Below are 23585 nucleotides of genomic sequence, written 5' to 3'. Positions count from 1 at the left end.
TGAGAGAGAGAGAGAGAGAGAGGAGAGAGAGAGAGAGAGAGAGAAAGAAAAGAGGAATAGAAAGTAAATATGGCAAAATTTAACAATTTGTGAACTTACGTGAAGGGCGAATAATCTATAATGTTCATTGTACTATTCTTTGAAATTTCCTATAGACATAACATTTTTCAAATTAAAAAGCTGAGAGAAAGCATATTCTTTAATTAGATTATTTACTGTGTATTAGGACTGTGTTTATCACCTATTATGTTTTTGGTTTTTGTTATTTCTAGATCTGCAGACATCTTAGAAACTCTGTTCCCAGTTCAAAAAAAAAAAAAAGCAATGATAGAAATTTATAAGTATTGAGGTTTTCCTCTGTGCCACATGTTGGGCTAAGCATTTTATTTGAATGATCTTATTAAGCCTCTTATCTAGTTTTTATTATCGTCATCATATTTTAGATGAGGCCACTCAGGCACAGCAAGGTTAAATTACTTGCCTCAAGTCACACAGCTAGAATGTGGTAGAAATACTGTTCGACCCCAGACTTTCTGTCCTTGTACTTGACCTGTTCTTCACTTGAATTTGTCTTTATTTTGGCCTGAAGTATTTTAAAGTGAGAGGCTATCCTCTGGCTAAAACTCTTATAACAACGACCCAATCCAGATACTATGATAATCTGAAGGCCTCCTGCAAGACTATAAATGGATATTCACAGAGAGGAAAATGGACACGTCCCTTGACACATTAATTTGCAAAGCTGTATGAAAAAGAACTGCTTTGTGTACATATTGTATTCAAAAACATCCTGTTCCTTTTCTAAGTTGCTTATTTTTGTATATATTTACCAGCCTGCTGAAGGGACATTATTGCTTTTTCTGATTATTTCCAGTACCTTTCCCTCTCTACTGACTCTTCCATCAGAACTTAAACAGGTTCAAACTTTTCCTTTGTAAAACCATCCCCCTTTACTCCACATACTCTCAAGCCACCACCATCTCTGCTTCTTCAAACCAAGCTTTTCTAACAAATTACTCTTACAAGATACCAGGCACTCTTTTTCTGTCTCTTACTAATTCACCTTAATTCGCCCCAATCTCCCAACTTACACCCCCAACTTTCTGTTTTCTTTCTACTATATTTTATGCACAGTTTTGTAGAGTGACTTTTTTTCTACTTTAATATTATGGACATTTTTCCATGTCATTAATTTTGAAAAACTTTTTACTGATGAATAGCATACATACAGAAACATGTACAAGCGTTTTCAGTAACTTTTCATAAAATGTCATTAGCATCCCAATCAAGAAATAGAAATTACAGAATCCTAGAATCTCCTCCCAACCCATACCTTTTAGTCACTTCACTCAACTCCCCAAAAGTATTCTGAGTTTTAACAACATAGATTATTATATGTGTATGGAATGTATGTAAATAGAATCATATAGTGTGTACATTTTGTGTCTTGCTCTTTCACTAAAATGTTTGTGAGATTCACCTATATTGTTATGTGCAGTTATAGTTAATTATTCTCTTTGTTATACAATATTCTATTATATGACTATAAATGTTTTGAACATATAATGTTAATGGCTGTGTATTATTCCATTTATGGATTTACCGTATTAATTTATTAATTTGTTTTTTGTTAGGTTTTCACTATTAGTAATTACCGTGTAATGGATATTTTTATGTAAATACTTAAAATAATTTCCGACCTCTCCTTAGAAGAAATTCTAGAAGTGCATTTGCGGGCTAAAAGGATATCAACTCTTTCTTGATACAGATTGCCAAATTGCTTTCTAGAAAGATTATACCAGTTTACGTTCCTATTAACACAGTACCTGACACATAGGTATTTAATAAAATTATATTGACTTGTACTGAATATATTAAATATTTTTTTTATATCCTAGGATCTGTTTCTGAGTTTTTGTGTCATTGATCTGTTTTCTTTCTAGTTCATTAACTTAATGAACTAGATTTTTAATTAACTTAGATTTAATTAACTTAGATTTTTGAAAATTTAGTAGTGTATAGGGCAGAACATCCTCCCCCATTCTTTTTCAAAAATTATCTGATCTTTTAAAATTTTTACTAGAACTTTAAAATATGTTGCCAAATTCAGGGGGAAAAAAAGTGGGGATTTATTTGGAATTACCTTATTGGTATTTCTATACATTTATGTGGGAAGAATTGACATATTTATATGTAGATAATTCTATCCAGAAATGAGTCTCCAATTATTCAAGTATTTTTAATGTGCCTCAGTAAAATTTTATAGGTTTATTCATACAGCACCTGGTTTAAAACAATTATTTCCAAATATTTTATATTTGTGGCTATTGGTATTGTATAATTTCTTTCCATTATATTTTATAACTAGTTATTTGAAAGCTATTGAATTTTATATATTAATTTTATATTTATCCTCCTTACTGAGCTAATAGTTTTTTTTGTTTGGGCTTTGGACCATTTACTTTCTAAATTCAGAAAGGGAGAAATTGATGTCTGGAATAAAGAAATGGAAAAACAGCAACCTGGAAAACTATTTTAAAAGTGTATAATTCTGATCATTTGCAAAACTCCATTTTTTTTTTTTAATGCATCGAGGTACCGTTTGTCAAATCTAAACCATTTTCTCTAGCCTCGTATTTTGAATAAAGAAGCAAAGAAGCAAGTCACAGAGTTAAACATAAAATTAATAATTTTAAAATGTGAAAATAACCTGTTATTACATTAAGTAAATTACTCATACAATGGAAAAAAATCACATATTTACCATTTATATCACTCTAAACTTATTTTTTTCCATTCACTCATTTTTTAAGCTTCCCTTTTCTTAGCCATTCTCCATTTTACTTCTCTATCTTCTATTTTAGGAATACACTAGTTTGGGAAGAAACTTTTAAAATACTAATAGAAAATAAACAAGAATAAATAAGGGAAAAATGAAAATCTTTCAGTTTTGTTTTTTGTTTTTTTTCTCTTGTATTCTCAGATACTTTTCTGTTCTGAATATTTTTCATGATTCTCTATCCCTTATGCCATTTATTTATCTGAAACCTTTACATGTGTACATGTGAGATACACATGTTTGTGTCACATACTGTCTTATGTATCACCAGAGGTGAGAAAATATATTTAGGTTATGTACATGCATGCTGCTGCATATATAATAAAATTAAGCTTTTTCTTAGTTTACTCATAATTTTCTTAACTTTTAAATGTGTTTTTTTTCTTTTATTTATTTTGAATTGTAGATTTTTTTGTTTAATTTTAAGAATGTTTAAAGTACCTAGAATCTTGAGCCACAAATGTAATCAGAATAATACTTTAATCCTAGTTAATCCACATTATTGACCCTCTGTTCCTGTATCAGCGACAATAGCAGAATGTCTGGTGCATAATCTCTTGTGTGGATATACATATTCACTGGCCAAGTCTGTTCTAGAAGTGAACTGTACTGTTTTGAGATGGTAGTTTTGCTGAAGAGACTAGGGTCTTGTTTAATCTTTATAAAAGCAAGCTGGTTGCACTGTCTTGTCTAATTTGTAAAATGAAACTAGGTCAGATCAATTACAGATAGTTGTAACTTGCTCTAAGTGGTCTGTAAACCAAGGCCGGTGTTATTAAAATACATATTTCCTGTCAAAATAAAAAGAATTCACTATCTTTTTAATGACAATAGAGCTGGAGTATGAGATCTTAAGAATCCTATCTTATGTAGAATAGAAATTATGTTTTCAAAAAGGCATATACTAGAGGGTGTGTGTCTGTGGGTGTTTGTTAAGCTTTGGGGCTGGGAGGTGAGAGTGAGAATGAACAATAAGGACACTGTGTTCCAGATTTCACTTATAAAATGGGGTTGGAAGCAGGGATGGAGGGCAGTAGTCAAGATAAGATCAAAATTTGCTTCTGCGTTTTAACTACAAGATTTTTAGTTTGAAAAATGAACTGTTGGAAATTATGGAGGTAAAGTGATGTGCTTTTATTAGAAAGATGTAAAACTGGTTCCAGTTCCTTAAGAGAAAATAGAAATGTAACATCAGAGACAGAAATAATTACACCAATGTCATGCTTAAAAACCAATACAAAACTGCTTCAAGAGGCACCCTGTTACATGTCTTACTCAGTTTGTTTTGCCCAGTGTTATAAAATGGTTAGTGTATTTCTGGTAAAGTGAAACAAACCCAGAAATAGACATTGTACTGTCTATTCTAATTCCGTACATTCACAAAAAGGGGGCAAAAAAGAAGAAATTTAAGACAAGAAATGGACCCCATTTGCCCATGACAATATGCCATTCCGAAGGTGGATATTGTTCATGGAGAGAGTCTAGAGAGAACTGTTTTATATTAGAAAGAATGTGGGTCCTGAACCTAGATAGAGTTTAGTATGTATGCTGGCTCTACCATGTAGACATTTTGTGGTACTGGGAACTTTAAGATCTCTTTTTCATTATTTTCTTCACCTGTTAAATTAGCAAAATTATTCCTTCTTCGTAACGTTGTAAAGAGATTCCTTTCGCAAAGTTGTCACAATTTCTTTAAAGGAAGAAAAAAATACTTGCTTAAAATCTTTTGAGGAAAAGCACTACATAAGAAAACAGGACCAGCCTGGTTACACATTATTGTAATCTCTAAATGTATAGATTAGTTTCTGTAGAGAAAGTTTCCTTAACTTTCAGTATCTAGATACTTTGGAAGATTACAGGTCAGTTATTTTGTTAAATATCCCTCAATTTGGGTTTGTCTGACATGTCCTCAAAATTACATTTAGGTTATGCATTTTCGTTAGGAATGTTACAGAAGTGATGTGTTCCCACTGCATCCTACTGGGTAGTGCACAATTCCTATTTGTTATATTACTGGAGATGCTTATCATGATCACTTACGTAAAGTCATATCTAACAGACTTTGTTACTATGCTTTGTTAAAGTTACTCATGCTGTCTTTATAATCAGTATTTGGGAGATGGTGCTTTGAGACTATGTAATATCCTGTTCCTTATCAACCTCCCACCCACTAGTTCTAGCATCTAACTGTGTTTCTTGGCTGAATTAACTATTACCATGATAGTTGCCAAATAGTAATTTTCTAATTCTGTCATTCTCAATTCTTCACTTGGCATTCCACTGCAAGGAAAAGCTTCCGCCTCCTCTTATTTATCTGTTAATTTTTTATTTATATCAATACCTGTGCATGGATTTTAAAAATAATTTTATTATTTGTGGATATTTTTAATGGATTATAATGTTACTATAATTATTTATTTCGATGCTTACAAGGTCCCAGTTTGACCAGTGGGAGCACCTTCAAATTGTCCTTCTCATTCTTTAAACACTTCATGGCACAATGAGATGATCCAGGCCCTGCTTGTACTTCAGTAGCCTGAGCCAGTCCATTGCTGCCACAGCTTCCCCCACATCGTCCTCTCCTCACTTAGGTTCCAACATCTTGCCATTGCCTTCTTGCTGGGACTCAGTTATTCAGGAAGAGAGAGAAGGAGGAAGAAAGACTAGATAGATGTTAGATAGATGATAGAGAGGCAGGCAAACTGACTTCAAAAAAATGTTCTGTCCATAGAAATTGGGAAATAAAAAGACTAGCTCACCAGTCTTAGAGGGAAACAGATATTTGGATAATCAGAAATGATGAATAAGCCCCCAATTTTTTAATTTTGGAATGTGTCTTAGTTCATTCAGGCAGCTAGCACGAAAAGCCAGGGAATGGGTAGCTTTATAAACAACAGAAATTTATTGATTACAGTTCTGGAAGCTGGGAAGCCCAAGATCAAGGCCCCCGCATGGTCGCTTCTGATGAAGGCCCTCTTCCTAGTTCAGAGCTGATGACTTCTTACCACATCCTCACATCATGGAAGGGGCTAGGGATCTCTGTGGGGTCTCTTTATAAGGACGCTAGTCCCATTCATGAGGATTCCACCTTCATGACCTAATCACTTCTCAAAGCCCCCACATCCTAATACCATCATCATAGGAGGTTAGGATTTCAACACAGGAATTTTGAGGGGATACATTCAGACCACAGTGGAATGTTTTTGTTTTCTACTGATATTTGAATATCGGTCCATGTATTGTTTTCGAGAACTCGGGGCCTAAACCAACCAAAGTTCTCTAGTTTTTTATCTCACTGTGTCTAGATACTGTCTCACAATCTGAGAAGCTTCTTATTAAGCATACTATTTGCTATAATCTTAGAATCAGGCTTAACAGGGAACCATGTCCTTTATGCTTTTCTTCCTGACTTGTTCTGCTATGGGATGGGTAGGTAGATGCATGGTCTATAGGTCGGTTGACATTGGCTAATAAAATGATAAAGGTTTCAAGTGTACAATTCAATAAGATGTCATATGTATATTGCATCATGTGTTCACCACTCGAAGTTAAATTTCCTTCTGTCACCATATATTTTGCCACTTTTACCCTCATCTACCTCCACCCCCACCCTTTCCCTCTGGGAACCACAAACTGTTGTCTGTGTCTGAGTTTATGTTCATCTTGTTTGTTTGTTGCTTTCAGCTTTATATCTCACATATGAGTGAAATCATATGGTTCTCAACTTTTTCTGTCTTGTTTCACTTAGCATGATAATCTCAGGATCCATCTAGGTTGTCACAAATGGCAGTCTTTCATCTTTTCTTATCTCTGAGTAATACTCCATTATATATGGAGTTTTTTTTTATGTGTTGCAATTAGGCACCTGTCCAAATGAATTCTGATTTCATTGAACCTGTCCCTAGAAGACTACTGAATTTATTTGAAATCATTTAGGCCTGAAAATACAAATATATAGTGGGGATTTAATAAATGAATCCTAATTTTAAGAATATCGAATTTATGAAACTGAGCAAGTCTGTGGCGTTTGGTGGTAATAAATTAGAAATATAAGTTTAAAGTTTATAAACCATATACAGTTTTTATAACTTTAAAATGACAATTGGTTTTACTATTTAACCAATCTTAAAGTTAGTGATTTTTTCTTTATAAATTAAAAGGAATTCAATTTTTTTGAACATTACAACTGTTTTTAGAGGAATTTTAAATATCACAAATATGTTAGTCTATATTTCTAACGTACTATGTTTTTAAAGAAGGTATTTTTAAATTTGTCAAATGCATATCAGTAGTAAACATAAATACAGCATTAAATAACAATACGATAAAAATATTAGAATTGCTTTGGAATCTCAGCACCGTTTACATTTCATGCAGTTATCTCAGACTCACTGTAACTACCTAGACTCTGGTAAAATCTCTTCTCTGGTTTCAAAGTCACTGTCGACTCTCTGTCCTTTTTCTTCTACCCTGACAAACTGCTGAGAAGTGTTTCCAAGTTTCATAGCTGGTCTACCTTGTCCTTATTGCAGAAATCCTGTCCAAACTTCACATTAGAGCTGCAATTATTGATCTCTCTTTAAATCTTTTGTTCAGCCTCTACCTCTCACTGAGTTCTAAGTTTGTAAATAAACGTGTTTTGTTTTGTTTTGTTTTGTTTTACCAATCATAGAGCATCCTCTTTAGCTTCCTTTATGTATTCTCTAGTTGCATGAGAAACTTATTTCTCCGAGACTATCTGCCACCGTTCTCTTGACAATGCCATGTTTGCTGTAATGCATCAGTCGGAAAATACCCATTTCATAAGGGCCTACCACGTACATACATAGTGCCAGTCACTGTTCTAGATGTTAGAGACATTGGCAGATAAAACAAGCATGTCTTGGTGGAATTGACAGTCTAGTGGGAACAACAGCTTTTAAACAAGTGAGTGCATATAATTAAATGATTGCAAATGTGTGAATTTTTTTGGAGAAAAATGTAGAGGATAATGGATTCTCTTGGGGGCACCTTGAGGTTGTGAGTTTGAAGCTGAGAAGTGAAGATTAAGTACATGATAGCTGGTCGAAGTCCAGGTTGAGGAACATTTCAAAGAGTGGTCCTTACTGTTTTCATCATCATAACATAATCACTTCTACCCTGTCATCAAGCCAGTTCTCATACTTTTTAGCCATGCCACCTGCTCACTCTCACCAGCGCACTTCTTCCTTCAATTGCTTTTGCCTTTACACCTTTCTGATGGTGTGCTATCAACCTATGTTGGAGCTCCTGAGATCAATATCCCCCCGTTGTTAGAATAGGATCTACCAGTCTCGAAGTCTGATTTGTCTACTGCTTCCTACCCTGTTACTCTTCTCCTTTTCCTTCCCTTAAACTGCTTCCCTTAACTCCCCCAACTTGGTGGGATTTCTGTGGGGAAAAGAAGCAGAAGCCAGCAGTGGAGACTTCAGAATTTGTTGATCTTGAACCCCTCCCCCCACACACCTGGATTTCATTGTCAGCAAGCGCCCCTTCCCATCCTAGTGACATCAAGGCTTAAAGGTATTGAAAAATGTCTCTTCCTTAGAGGAACTTCAGGTGTTTTGCTTTAGATCGTTAAAGGATATACATATTAGCTCTGAAGTTTTATGTAATCTACATTTATGCTTTATCTGTTTATCCAGTACTTTGTATTTTAGCTTTCTTGATTCAAGTTATTCAGAAATTTCAATTTTTATAGCTAGTAGTTGAGATTTTTATAAAGCATAGCACATTGCTATTCAGTGTCACTAACACCATGTTGTTACCTGATAATGGAAATACAAATAAGCTTACAGAAACACATCAACAGAAACAGCATTATTGTACTAGTACCAAGTGGCCAAAGTGCATTCTCCTGATATTGGTTATTAACTTTTTTACTGCTGTGCATTGTAATTGGGCAGCAGGTCAAACCATTTATGGTGGCCAGGCCCTTTAGTGAGCCATAACCAATTCTGTAGCAGAGAGAGAGAAAACACAATTTCCTTCACCTGATTTTTCCTCATATATTTATTAAAATAATATTATGAATTTGAGATAGACTAATTAGAACATCTTGATGTAAACACACACTAGAACAAAACTAAAATAAATTGTAAAATACGGTATTAACCAGTAGTAGACTTATCTCTAACTTCCACCATTTTCTTGTTCTAAATAGAGGATAACACATCTTATTTAAATTTTTTTTATATTCAATTGTAGTAAAATACACATAAATTTTATCACCTTAAGCATTTTGAGGTGTACAGTTTAGTAGTGTTAATTACATTCGCAGTGTTGTAAACCAGTCTCCGGAACTCTTTTCACCTTGAAAACTCAAAACTCTGTACCTAATAAACAACAAAACTCTATTTGCCCCTACCCGCAGCCGCTGGCGACCACCATTCTATTTTCTGTCTTTACGAGCTGGACTATTCTAGCTCAGCTGGACTATTCAGCTGGACTATTCTAGTCCAGCTCGTAAATGAAATCATGTAGTATTTGTCTTTTTGTGACTGACTTATTACTGGTATAATGTCTTCAAGGTTCATCGATGTTGTAGCATATGTCATGGTTTCTTTCCTTTTAAGCCTGAATAATATTCCATTGTATATATACACCACTTTTTGTTTATCCATTCGTCTGCTGATGAACACTTGGGTTACTTCCTCCTTTTGCTGCTATGAAGTGGATGTACAAATATTTCTTTCAGACCCTGCTTTCTATTCTTTTGGGAACTTATCTTATTGAGCCCCATCCTTAGCACAGAGATATGTACTCTCTAAATATTTAAACAATGTAGGAAGGAAGGAGAGAAGGAGGGAGGAGACAGTCATTTCAAAAATTAGGCAGATGATAATCTGTTAGCCATGTAAAGTTATCTCAGTCTGCTTCAGTGTTTCTCAAAGTATTGTCCATGAAACCGTGCATTAGAACCTCCTGGAATACTTGCTAAAATGTTAAATTCTTGGGCCCTTCACCCAACTTTACAAGTTTGAATCTCTTGCGAGACTCAGGAATTTGCACCCCCAAGTGACTCTTATGCACACTGAAATGTGGGATGCACTATACCTCTGGCAAGAAGTCTCAGAATTTTCCTCCGTTTATGCAGAGGAAGGCCCCCTGCTCTCTGCTGCTTTCAGCCCCTGCTTTCCTCTGGGGCACATTCATCCCAAGCTAGCCCATGATTCACTTTCTTATCCACCTTGTCTGTGTATTGTAGCCCAACTAAAAGTTCCATAAATTTAGCGAATGGTAGCCAGACCTGAGTTTGCAACCCTAAACTTTGATCCAGGTCCTTTCGGGGTCCTTTCTCAGGACGGTAATTGGTGATTCACTGTTGCTGTCTGCCTGTTTCTAGTCAGTGGGCCGGTGAAGAGGTTAGGACTTCCTCCCTCAGGCCTGTGATTAGGCTTACCTGAGTTCTTAAAGGGACCAAATGCCATTTCTTATATGAACATTCGAAATATGACATAGTATATTGTGGTCCTCAGGACTATAATTTCACATATTTATATTGTATAAATATGTGAAATTTCACATATTTATATTGTATAAATATTTTCTTTGCACTTTTCTGTCACAACTTTCATCAATCTATGACCTAAATTATGAAAGATCGAGAGGCTTACCTACCTAATATCTCTGGTTGGACCAACTGGTGCAACTGGTTGAAACACACATTTAATTCAAGGGTCACTTATTTTTCTATGTTGAAAACTGACTGAGCAGAACTCCTGACACCAACCAGTAATTTCACAAGTTTATTCTATTGCTGAGAAGGGAGGCTGAATGCTCATGAGTGTGAGTGACTTGATGCCAGTGTATCTCCAACCTAGGTTTGTATATTGGTGATGGATCAGTGCCATCATCTTCACCCACAACAGGCAGTATTTTTGTTTCAGGATACCAGATAACCCTGGTAGAGTGAACCTATTTTTTTTTCTCTTTACAAATTTAGGCTTTAAGCTATGCACACTGAAAATCCTTTTTGTGCCAGTTCTGTTTGTTTTCAGCAGAGCCTATAGAACCTGTTGTCAGTGGGCTGCTCACAGCAGCCCTTTGTAAAGATTTCTTTCAGTAGCGTTTTGGAATCCAGGGTTAGGAATCATCAGCCCAACTTACTCTCATAGTATATAAATTTACTCTGATTTAAGAAAAATTAACAAAAAATCTTTGAAGGCAGATTTATACAGCATGATACAATACTGTACAAATGTACATCTACTAAATGAATTTGGCCTTTTGTATGTCTAGTCTTAGAGCCTAAAAGTAAAAATTGCATAAGCTTAACTGTTTAACATAGTGTTAAATGCTTAAATGATGTTTTTGGATTGCTTTAAGATCTTCCAGGAAAATTATTACCCATAGCTACAAAGTAACACGACTCAGACCTAAAGACATCTGTGGAATCCAGGACAAGTTAATTAAGAGCAGGCCGGTAGGACTCTTAAGTGGTTCTGACCTCAGTTGGATTTGCTGGCATTCTTACTTCCTTGAGTAAAATGCTTTTAAGTATTCAGTGTGACCCTACAATTTTAAAGTAGCAAGCAAGATTTTTAGCTCTGTGATTTTAGTAGCAGTCATAAAGTTAAAATTTAACACGATGCCTAAAAGGTATATATAAATACATATTAAGATTCACACTAATATCTTATAGGCTACCTGTTCTATTGAACCCTTAATTTAAAAATTTCCTCATATTTTAACAACCATTTATAATTATTTTTATAAGCCCTTAGTGAGTGCGTGTGTAGAATTATCTTTCTTATTATCTCCCCGTACAGTCCAATGTTGATCTAGTATTCACCTCATTATCAGAATGATGCCACTGTATTAGTTATATGCCATTCTTAGTGAATTTTGGGTGTAATAATTTTGGTGTGCTAATTTAGTATGTTCTTGGTGCCATTTTAATTTGCTTTTCTTTAATTCCTAGTCCGCTTGAACCCTTTCCTATATTTGTTTGCTAATTGCATTCCTCCCTCTGTGGTGTAGCTGTTCCTATTCTGGCTAATTTTTTTTGCAGGGTTATAACAGTCGTCATTAGAATCCTGGGCAGCACATGTCTTCAGCAATTAGTACTTCTGCTTTTGCACTATTCCTCCTTTCTCAGGGAGTAAGTAGATAGTATTAGGAAAAGTAGAAAGGAAAACTAAACTGAACTGGGGGAGACTTAAATATAAAGTGTATTAAATTGAGTTGGATAAAATAACTCAAGTTTTGATAAGTAATGAAAGGTCATGTATTATGTAATGATTTGGCCCTGTCAGCAGACTTGGATTTTAACAAGTCACCATTCTTAAATGGACATAATAAAACCTACCTCACAATGCCACCATGAGCACTAAATGAGTTGACATGTGAGAGCCTCTCCTAGCACCTGTCCTGTGCTGAAGATAACGGCACAGCTACGTGACAAAGGTAGAACAGCAGTTGACACCAAGACAAAACTATTATCTTGCTCCAACTCCCCTCCCTTCTTCTCCACAATTAGGGTTTAACATATTTTCTCATGTAATCTTTATAACAACCTTATTATTTATCATTATTCCCATTTTTAAGATGAGGATGTCGAGGCTCTGAGACGTTAACTAACTTGCATAGGGTCATGGATTTGGTAAAGGATTTGGGTGGAGATCTGTCAGATTCCAAAGCCATTCTCTTGCCCCAGTGCCAGGCTGCCTGGTGTAATGAGTACGTGAATGAAGAATGAAAGTTAATGGAGTGGCCATTCCACTGTTCTTCCCACTCCTTCACTGGTGAATGACTAATAAGCAAACTCTCCCAGGGGGTATTTGCATTTTAAAAGAGTAGCTCATTAACTCTAATGAATCTCTAATTGGTGAAATTTGTGGGGGAGATGTTTCTGAGCACTGGGGTTTCCTCCTGTCTTCAAGGTGCCTGGCTACCCTTCTCTCTTCTGTAGATTATCGGCTATTCTGGCATTGTAATTATGTAGTAGAATACAGTCACATGATGCTAGTCTGGCCCAAATGCAACTGAATGGATGAACAGGGAGTTGTGAAAAGAATCATCTAAAGGAAAGTAAGTGTGGGTTAGTATTGTGTAAAATGAATGTTCAAAAGCTAAGTAACAAATTTGGCAAGGTTGAGGGTCTTCAAGAGTTAGGTAAAAATAATGTATTTCATAATCAATTTTAACTTTGGAAATGCTATGTCATCATTTTCCATAGTATGTTCATGGACCTCTGCAAGGTGTTTAGTAGGTATCAGGTGAATAAAATGACTCCAAAGTCAAATATGTTGTAAAAAATAAATAAATTTTTTTACTAAAGAATTTCACAGAGCTTTTAATTTTTTAGAGTACACTGGGCTTTCGGCTTTTGGCTCAAAGGAGGCCAAGGCACAACTTTCTTTGGTTGTCCCGAATCTGTGGAATCGGTGCCAGTTTTGCCTTGGCCCCCAAGATCGGCCCCTTGGGCCTGTCTCCAAAAAGGTTGGTGATGACATCACCAAAGCAACCGGTGATTGGAAGGGTCTGAGGATTATAGTGAAACTGACCATTCAGGGCAGAGAGACCCAGACAGAGGTAGCACTTTCTGCCTTTGACCTGATCATCAAAGCCCTCAAAGAACCATCAAGAGACAGAAAGAAGCAAAAAAAAAGAAAAGAGCACAGTGGAAATATCACTTTTGATGAGATTTTCCACATTGCACAACAGATGCGGCACCGATCTTGAGCCAGAGAACTCTCTGGAACCATTAAGGAGATCCTGCTCAGTCTGTGGGCTGCAATGTTGATGGCCGCCACCCTCATAACATCATAGGTCACATCAATAGTGCTGCAGTGGAAAGTCCAGCTAGTTAAGAACTACGAAGGAAAATATTTTAATTAAAGATCATTCGACAACCTGAATAAATAGTGCATTGTAAATCAATGGAAAGGGAACATGCTCTGCAGTTTTTTTCTCATACTTTTGACCATAGAAATATTTTTTCCCGGTGAACTCCTCGAAACTAGTGTTTTGTAGACTGCATTCTCAGGGTAGGGAGTTCTAGATAATCCTACATAATCAAAGAAAAGAAAAAGAGAAAGAAAAGAAAGAGAATAGTTTTCTGTATTCACAACTAGGGCATTCCAATATTAACACCTCTCTTTCTCAGATAAAATCTGGTCAATTTAGGGAAAAAAAAAAAACAGATTGAGACGAAATTTTCATCTTTATTGCCTATAAAGCTGGTGTTGAAGAATGTGGCTTCTCTCAAGGAGCAATTAGGGTTCCGAATCTGAATCTCAGAATTAGATTGAGCCCCATCCAGTTACAGCATATGCAGGGTTGGGTGGGGCAGGCTTGCCCAAGGGGAGGAGGTCTGTGTGGAGGGTCAGAGCAAACAGTCACATGTTCTCTGCGGTCCTCCCGTTCTCACAAAAGGGAGGAGGAGGAACCAGGCCGGCAAGTCCTTCCAAGTCACCAACCCAGGGACTGGGGAGTGAGGGAGGCCTGGGGTGGATGTTACTAGAGCGTCCTCCACATTTAAGGAGACCGAATGAATGAGGGTTCTCCCGCCCCCACCCACTACCACCAACACCCCAAAACAGGTCTCCTCTGGGTGACCCAGATGGGCATTTGGGTTTCCCTTCCATCACTGGGGATTTCTCTCCTTTCCATCTTCCCTTATCCCTAGTGCTCACTCTTCACTACCATTTCTCCTCCCCCTCAACCCAGTTCACACAGTAGAATGGGACCATGATGATATGCTAATGATGTTCCTTTCTTATCTCCTTGTATAATTCAAACACAATTTAACCTTTTAACTTAGAAGGGGTGGAGTACTATATTCTCTAAAACAGGGGTGAGGAAACTACAGCCTGACACCTGTTTTTTGTAAATAAATTTTTATTGGAACACAGCCATACTCATCGGTTTATATATTGTCTGTGGTGGCTCTCAACTACAATAGTAAAGAACTTGTGACCAAGACCATATGGCCCACAAAGCCTAAAATATTTACTATCCAGCCCTTTAACAGAAAAAGTTGCCCTTTAACAGAAAAAGTTGCCAACCCCTAATCTAAAATATAATTGGATTTCACTTGTCCTTTAAGTTCTGAAAGAGCTTCTTTTGCATGTCTAGGTAACCTTTATCATTTACTCATCTAAATAAAAACTACATTTAAACCACGAAAATTGTATGGTTGGAATGTAAGAGAGCTTTTTCCTTTTATAAAATTATTTCTAGCCTTACAAACTTCCGGAAAAGTATCAAGGGGACTGTATGTTTGCTTTGAGGGCCGGGCAAGAAGGACAAGAGGCTCGCCCTGGCCAGAAGTATTTGGTATCATTAGTGAAAAGGGAAGCGAAAGATAATGAATGGGGCCTATGGAAGGAAAAAGGAATAGAGAGAAGTGTCTGGACGCCCAGGGCCTGGGACAAACAAAAAAGATCCTGTCTTCAGAGAACAGGAGCCCTGGGCTCTGTTCTTCATAACCCTGTTCCCTAACTCAGAGACTTGATTCCATCCAGCTCAGGCCCCATCTCAGAACATTCCACAGAATCCTCAGAGATGTTGGGAGACTGGGTTCTGCTCTCACTAACACTGCCTTCTGCCTGGGAGACCCTGGGCATGTCAATGCTCTGTGCTTTAGGGTTCACTCACCTGTAAACGGGGAGATGGGGGGATCGGAAGGATGTCTTACTGGGCCATAGTAAGAACCAAATGTGGTGTAAAAAAAAGCTTTGAAATGTTAAATACTGTGAAAATGTTGGTTGTTTTTGTTCTTTTTAAACAGCTGACTTGCAAATTAAATTTTTGACTCTATCTAGAATATTAATTAGAGTTAACTGATGTTTGAAAACTCAGGTACCTTCTTTCACAGTTATCATGTGCATCTTTATTGTTAAAGTATCTCACTTTCATGTGGGTTATTAAAAATGGATAAAATAACTGAATTTTTACCATGACAGAATAATTCTTCAGCAGGAGGAAAAAACTTCAAAAATTATATTTCTTTGTGACCTGCTTTTTATTTTTTCTGTTGTTTATAGAGAATAATCTTACAGATGGCATCTTTCCTTATAATCAGTTACTGTCCTATCTGAATTATCACCAGACATGGCATTTCAGTAAATAGTGATTCTACAATTGCTTCTAGGCAGGTGTGTTGTGTGATGTCAGGAACACTGGCTGATAACCTTTCTGGTTATTCAAGCAGTAGGGAGAAACAGAAAGTTTTGTGTAGATACACACCTTGAAATCAGAAAATGGCAAAGGAAGCACAGACTTTGTGCTGAATGATTTTAGCCAGTTATAGTGTTTGTATGGCTATGAGATGGAGCAATAATCATTTTAAAAGGTAAAAAAATCTTTCCTGATTTTTTTTTTAATCTAAAAGGTAAAAAACCTTTTATATTAGGTGATACATATTTTCTTATAAACATCATGTATGGGAATTATTAAACACACCTTGACCTCATTGCACAGAGACTTGTAGTACCTTGGCTGTTCGTGCTGCCATGGTATCCGCCTATAACCAAGCAAACTGAACTCTTTGTACATTGGTTTCACCTCCTGTAAATCAGGAGTTGATTATCTTATCCCTAACATTCAGAGAGAAGGGGGATTTTGGAAAATAAGACTCTTCTTGATATGCAAATAAATGGTCAGTTTAAATAAACACTTTAAAAAAATCAGAATAGTTATGTGACATCCTGGGTCACAAAAGTAGGTTGATTTAATTTTTCACTTAACAGTTATTAACTTTATTATCCTAAAGATATAACCCAAAAATTCCTAATGGTTTTGTTTCAGTATGATTTTTTAAAAAAATCCTTAACTGTTTTTAAAATTTAATAAATAATGCCATAATTATGGATCACTAGTAACAATACATAATAGTGATATTTAATAAATTTGCCTTTTAAGTTTTACAAATATGTTTTAGAAGAAAGAGACTTACTGTATGCTCAAATACAGTTTTTATTACATACCATTTAGTATTTGTCATAGTTTTATAGGCCGGAAACTATAAAGAGAAGTTCATTAACTTATTCAGCTAGTATTTATTGAACACCTATTATGTGCTGTGTCCAGCCCAGCAGTTATGTTACACATAGATGAGAACAAAGATTATAGATGGGAATAAACATTTTTCAGATTTACTTTAAAATAACTATTTTACTAAACTACCAATTTAATTCTCACTTCATGATTTTAGAATTTAACAGAATTTTCCTTTACAATTATCACAAGGCTGTTTCTCGATAGTAGCCATTGGTAAACTAAACTTTTGTGTTTCATTTGGAAAGTTAAGCTCAGACAAGACTTTTATACTTTATCTCTTGATTAAGACTTGTGACCTTTCTTACATTAATAGATTCCTAACCTTTAGTGTCAGTCAAGTCATCATCTATGAATTTTGTAATCATACCTATTGTAGACATTCCTGAGCTAGCTTAAATTTTATGGGAAGAGCAGTTTACAAATTACTATGTTAACCTCTTATTATGTTTTAAAGAAGTAGGTTAATTGTTTATTACCATGTGTTAATCACAGATCATTAATGATAATAAATTAAAATAAGTCATTAATAAATTAAATTATACTTATACTTACTTATTTGTGTATGTTCTATATTGCTGGAGCCAGCCTAAGTCACCAACTTCATTTAGTAACATAACCTACCCAGGCATCAGCCTTAGGAATCAAAGTATTGACTGAAGGCTAATTTATTAATTTGTTGTTCTTTCCTGCTATAAAGATGGTTCGACATTTGGTTAATTATTACATACAAACATATATATCTACTCTGAAGGAGATCCACAGAGATACAAAAACATACAGAGTAAACCTTTTTAAAAAACTAATTTGAAGGATAGTTACGTATATTATAGATACTTTTAATTTGGAAATAATTTGCCTTTAAGTTGTAAGTTTTTCTAGCTTATTTGATGTATGGCTTGATTTACATTCCAGAGTAAACCTATATAAAGCAAGATACATTTCTGGTTTAGGTTGTATATATGAGATGGCTGGATGATTTATGAGATCTCTATAAATTACTGTTCTTAAAAATTAACTTATTTTTAAAAAATATTAACTTATTTATTTTGTAACAAAGTAGTTGATTCTATAATGTGAAACATAATAACAGAAGGTATTTCAGATAAATAGAAGACAATGTGATTTCAATGGTATGGTAAAGTTTTTTTATTTTTGTTTTATTTTGTTTTTTCTTCTGTTTCTTAGGAGATACAGAAAATGAACAAAGAATGGCAGCAGGAGGTAAAACTTCAGAAGCAGAAGGCAGCCAGCCTTTGGAGGTAAGTGAAACTCGATGAATCCTTTTGGGGTGCAACTGAACAAGTCTCTATGATTATATATTTCTCTGAGGATAACTAGTAACTTTTATTCTTGCTATGCAGACAGGTATGTGGCTACCAAGAAACAGATGACCAGCTCCAAATCAGGGGATGACAGTACAGAGAGTGACTTTCCAAGAGCTAAGCTTTTCCTTGTACTGGAAATGGAAACTTTCTGTTGAAAAAAAGAGGAGTAGAGCACTCAAATGAAAACATTTGAACCTTTTTGAGTGATTATTTAATAATCCATTTGAATAAATGGATAATATATGAACCTATAGAGAAAGTTTTGAAAATAATCTATTCAGAACTCTGTTACCACTTCCAGCATCACAATGCTGTCCTTGACATTGTTTAGTAGAAAGACTAAGATATTTGTTTTTTTCCACATGGGAAAACTATTTGCTCTTGAAAATGTCATTAAGATACTTTCGTATACTAGGTGGAAACATACTAATGTTATTTAATCACTGAAGTAATCATTTTTAGAATTTAGGGGAAATGTTAATTGTTAGGGTACAAGGGATATCCATGAATTTTTAAACTTTTTACATAGTGAAACACCTCTACATATATTCTACTTGTATCACATGAGGGTATTGCTGTATACAACTGGAGTGGGGTCAGGGATCTTGCCACTTTGGTTCATCGCCACGTCCCCAAAGCCTAGCACGAATAGTCAAAAACATTTGTTAAGTGAATGAATGAATACAATCACGAATTATAAGTAGAAAGTAATATGTATTTTAAGAAAGATTTTTATTTTTTATATTCATATTTTTCATATTCATATTTTTCACAGTGAGCAAATATTTTATAATTAAGAAAAAAACTTATTTAAAGAAGTGATGCAGAAAGAAATTGATATAGAGGAAAAAAAGAGTCATCTTGTCCATAAAACTGTGTGTTCGTTTTTCACGTATGCATGTGAGAAATATTTATTAAGCACTGACTGTATTCAAGGTACTGTGTAAGGAACTGAGTATACAGTGGTGAAAAAAACATACAAGGACAAAGAAATACGTCCTGTCTATATACTGAAGCAGCTTGATCTCTTTCATGTATTCAGTTAGTGAGTGCCGACCATAGTAGCATTTTTGATAGGGAATAAAGGTTGATGATGTATTTGAAGCTTGGGAAAGAACCACCAGGAAGGTTTAGAAATCATCAATGATTATTTGAATTTAATTGCTTAGTTATGTGATTCACTGAAAATGTCTGCAGTGCTCGATTATTTTTCAAAGTTGATTCATTGATAGAATTCCAAGATTAATTCTTAAGAAGTGTTTGAGATTATGATCCTCCCATATTTCAGACTAGCTCATTATCGTGCTGCTTTCTAGTCTCTCCATTATACAATCAATTCTTAATCATAAAGAGTGGATTAATATACTCATGCTATAACAGATATTTGAAAAATGTCTTCTATCTGAATAGCTCCGGGCACTCAGAGGTCAGTGTTTGCTATTAGAGAGCATACTTACGTAGCAAAAAAGAAATTGGAAGACTGCAAATGAGACAACAGGGTTAAATCACAGTACAAGGGAATAATAATAAAATATTGTTAGAGGCTATGTATGATTTGCCACAGAAAAGTCAAATAATCATTTACCTCATCTTTAAATGTCTAAAATGGAATTCATTATTCTTCTCCTTTAAAGATCTCAAAACAAAAACATTGATGCCTATTCCTCACCTTCCTCGGACCCCATTATCTACCTCAGTTAGTCAAGATGAGTCTGATCCAGCCTCAAGGTTTAAAATTCTGTATAGATGTTGATGACTCCCAAAGTATATTTCTACCTAGACCTATCCCCCTGAGCTCTAGAATATATCCACTGCCTAAGAATGTTTCACTTAGAAGTTTCTAGACAGTTTGGTCTTTACTTGAACAAAGAAGAACTATTGATTCCTGGCCCCATCACCCTGCAGCTTCTCTCTGCCTAACCGTCCACAATCTCTGTTGAATATCACCATCACATAGTCGTTCAGAATCAAAACCCCTGAGGTGCCTCTGGTTCCTCTCTTCCTCTCACACTCCACATCCAGTCCATCGGTAAGTCCTGTCACCTCTCTCTCTATGCCCAGAATATCAGCACTGTTAGAACCCAAGTCTAAGCCACCACTTTCACCAGGACCCTCTGCCTCCATTCTTCTCCTGTAAATCCATTCTCCACACAGCAGACAGAAATGTAAATCAAATCACATCACTTTTTGGTGTAAAATCTGCTGGCTACCCAAGGTAACCAGAATAAATGATAGGCCCCTGACACTGGGCTACAAGGAGCTCCATGCGCTCTCCAGTTTTTCTCCACACCCTTCAAACCCCTTCCATGTCCCCAGCTCCCCTTCTGCCCCTTGATCCTGTTAATCTCCTTCCAGTCTTAGCCTTTGCATTTGCTCTCCTTTTCTTTACCACAGCTTCACGTGGCTGCCTCCTTATTATTCAGGTCTTAGTTCAAGTGTCACTTTTCATGACTACCTCAGCTAAAATGTCCCTCACCCCCCAGTCACTGTCACATAACGCTGTTTCACTTTCTCCATCATGTTATCACTATCTCAGATTATTTATTTGTTTACTGTCTGCCTCCCCTGACTAGAATGAAAACAGACCTTATGTTCCTAGAATAGTGTCTGGTACATAGAAGGTGCTCAGTAAATACATGTTAACTGATAATCTAGATTGCATTTAAGGTCATCGTCAGTCTGCCAAGTTAAAGGCCTAAAGTTACCATTTTGACTAATTCTTCTCACCCTCTTCATCAAATCTATCAAGTCCTATTGATTCTACCTCTCAAACACTTCCAAATCTGGTTCCTTATTCCCCAACTCGGTCCTCATCTGTTCACCAGACTATTATTAGACAAGCAGTTTCTTTTCCAAATCTCTTTCTAAAAAAAGAAGAGCTAGTTTTGTTACTTCAGGCCAAAATGTCTTGAAATCTGCAGAATAAAGCCTAAACCCCAAACCCTGTTCAAATGTTAGCTCCTTTGTGAACTCTTTGCCCTCAGATAGAGGTAACTTCAAAGTCCTCTGACTACTTGTGTTATCTGGAAGGTGGAGAATACACCTTAATTAGTTTTCTAGCCTCTGCCACTAACATACTGTCATACATGTAATGTGATAGAGATGCCTTGTCAATGATTTCTGGATGGATAAATAATTGGTTTTCTGCAAACAGTTTTATGAGTTAATCTCTTAATTAAATTCTGTTTTCCACCTATAAACACACTGTTATTTTTTCCCACTGTAAGTTTTCTATTTCTTAGGAATTACCCATTAAAAAAATCTGTTAATTTACATTATTGTTGGCACTCTTACAACATTAGCAAGGAAAAGTGTAATGATTTCAATTAGTTCTTTTAAAAAAGATATAAATCTGATTAAGAAGTTGTAATTATTGTACTTAGCAGGAAAGATTCTCATTATTTTAATTTTTAATGGCTATACAAGAAATATTGAAATATTATTTATAATGAGAATATATTGGATAAATTAGTATTGGTTCCATAAGGCTTAAAAATAACACTCTTAGTTGCCAAAATGGAACTCACTATTCTAAAGAATAGTGAGTGGCTTTTTGTATAATAAAGTAGGTTTTTGGGTGAATTCAGATAAACATGTCGATTGCCTACTATTTTCAAGGAATTGTTGGAATGGGGTAGAGAGGATATAGAGATATGTAAGACTCTGTGGCTCCCACTTGTAGAAGCAGAAATTCTCAATCTATTTATGGATAATTAGAAAACTCCACAAGTCACTATAATATCAAGGAGAATAAGTTCCTTAAACTCTGTAAATTAAAAAAAAAAAAAAGTAACCAAGATTTCGGTGGAGGAAGAAATATCATTTTGGAGAGCCCAGAAAGATTTCAGGCATTATGTGAGTTTTGAAAATTTTTTTCTTACTATTTATACAATTCATTTTTGTATTAAGGTGAAATTTTGTGAAATTAAATTCTTCATTAAGAATATTTTAGAAATACAGAAGTATATCAAGGTATGAAAATACTTCCCATACATGAATCCCAATGACAGATAATTAAGGGTTAAAAAATAAATGTAATGTGGTCTGTGCTATACTGTAGTTTTAATGGCGGTTAAAATATTTTGTTAAGTAATCTGTGATATTATTTTTCCTTACACTTTATAGCCCAAGTATACTTTAAAACTGTTCCCTTTTCAAGCACAGCTCTCTCACCAACATCATGGAAATTCTAACATCTGGGTGAAACATAATTTGAAAAAAGAGATCTAGTTTGGGCATCAAATTACTTAATTTTTATAGAGTTGGATTATGAGATGTTTCAATACATTTACACAAAAGACCGAAAAGCAGCATATTTATTTTCATTAAGTAATCAGTGAGACCTTTTACTTTGTAAAACTGAAAATAATACAGCATTCATTCCAGAAAATCATAATTTCTCAGTATGTTTGTCTCTTCTTCACTCCCCCTCCATGGATTTTCTTTCAATGATGACTTATATCAGCGGTCCTAGACCTTTTTGGCACCAGGGATCAGTTCTCCCATAAGAATGCCTGATGATCTGAGGTGGAGCTGAGGCGGTGATGCTAGCGCTGGGGAGTGGCTGCAAATACAGATGAAGTTTTGCTCGCTTGCCTGTCACTCATCTCCTGCTGTGTGGCCCAGTTCCTAACAGGCCACTGACCCGTTCCGCAGCCTGGCGGTTGGGAACCCCTGACTTAAATTAGTTGGAACTGTTTTTACCTAGTGTCCCCTATATGTATTGCCAAAGTATCACCACCTAAAATAGGATAACCTAAGGAAATATGGAACTAATTTAGTCATCAAATGTAGTTTCTTTCAAATTGTGCCTCAGTCTATGTTTTAAGGGCCATTGATAACTTTTAACAGAATTCACCATGTTTTTGGTGTGTAGAGTATAAGCTCCTGTAAACCCATGTTTGGGCCTATTAAAATTAAGGTCGTTAGACTTCAGTACTTGGGGAAGAAGTTGTAATTTGTAACTAATTATCTAGTTGGAGAACTAGCCATCTCATTTTTGTGTCTTTTTATCTTGTTACCTTTCTGGGTAAATTTTGGTAGTGAGTTGTAATGACACTGCAGCTACTTAGTGTCTTCCGCTGGTCTATGAGCTTGTTACTTACAGCTTGAGGGGAATAAACCCACAGATTGATGGGGGCTCTGGTTTTGAGTTTTTGCCATTATGACTCCTCTCTTCAGGGAATAAACATTACAAGTAAGCAAATAACTAGTCATTCTTTTATAATTTTAATTTGTGAGAACTATTTTGTATTGTGAAAACTGGAACCATAATAGCTACTAATTTACTAGTGGACCTATTCTTATTTGGTTTTGTAGGTATATTTTGAGAGGCATGATTTTTAATATAATTTTTTTCCAATTTTGGTGACTACTAATTTTAATCTAATTTTAAT

General features: G+C 35.4%; 1 protein-coding gene and 1 long non-coding RNA gene across 7 annotated transcripts in view; one reads left to right on the top strand and one right to left on the bottom strand.

The window, feature by feature from the left end:
• LOC120614985 (UBAP1-MVB12-associated (UMA)-domain containing protein 1-like) overlaps positions 1–23585 on the top strand; it is a 184870-nt gene that overhangs the window by 112039 nt on the left and 49246 nt on the right. For all 6 annotated transcript variants that reach the window (XM_039878016.1, XM_039878018.1, XM_039878020.1 and 3 more), the window contains one exon: positions 18050–18123. In XM_039878016.1, coding sequence (XP_039733950.1) covers positions 18050–18123 — 74 coding nt within the window. The remainder of the gene's footprint in view (positions 1–18049; positions 18124–23585) is intronic.
• The window catches only part of LOC120614987 (uncharacterized), a 92534-nt gene that overhangs the window by 45690 nt on the left and 23259 nt on the right, over positions 1–23585 (bottom strand). The window lies entirely within an intron of this gene.

This window comes from Pteropus medius, unplaced genomic scaffold (assembly GCF_902729225.1).
Source record: "Pteropus medius unplaced genomic scaffold, Ma_sr-lr_union100, whole genome shotgun sequence".
Taxonomy (NCBI): Eukaryota; Metazoa; Chordata; class Mammalia; order Chiroptera; family Pteropodidae; genus Pteropus; species Pteropus medius.
This window is presented reverse-complemented; position numbering and strand designations above follow the sequence as displayed.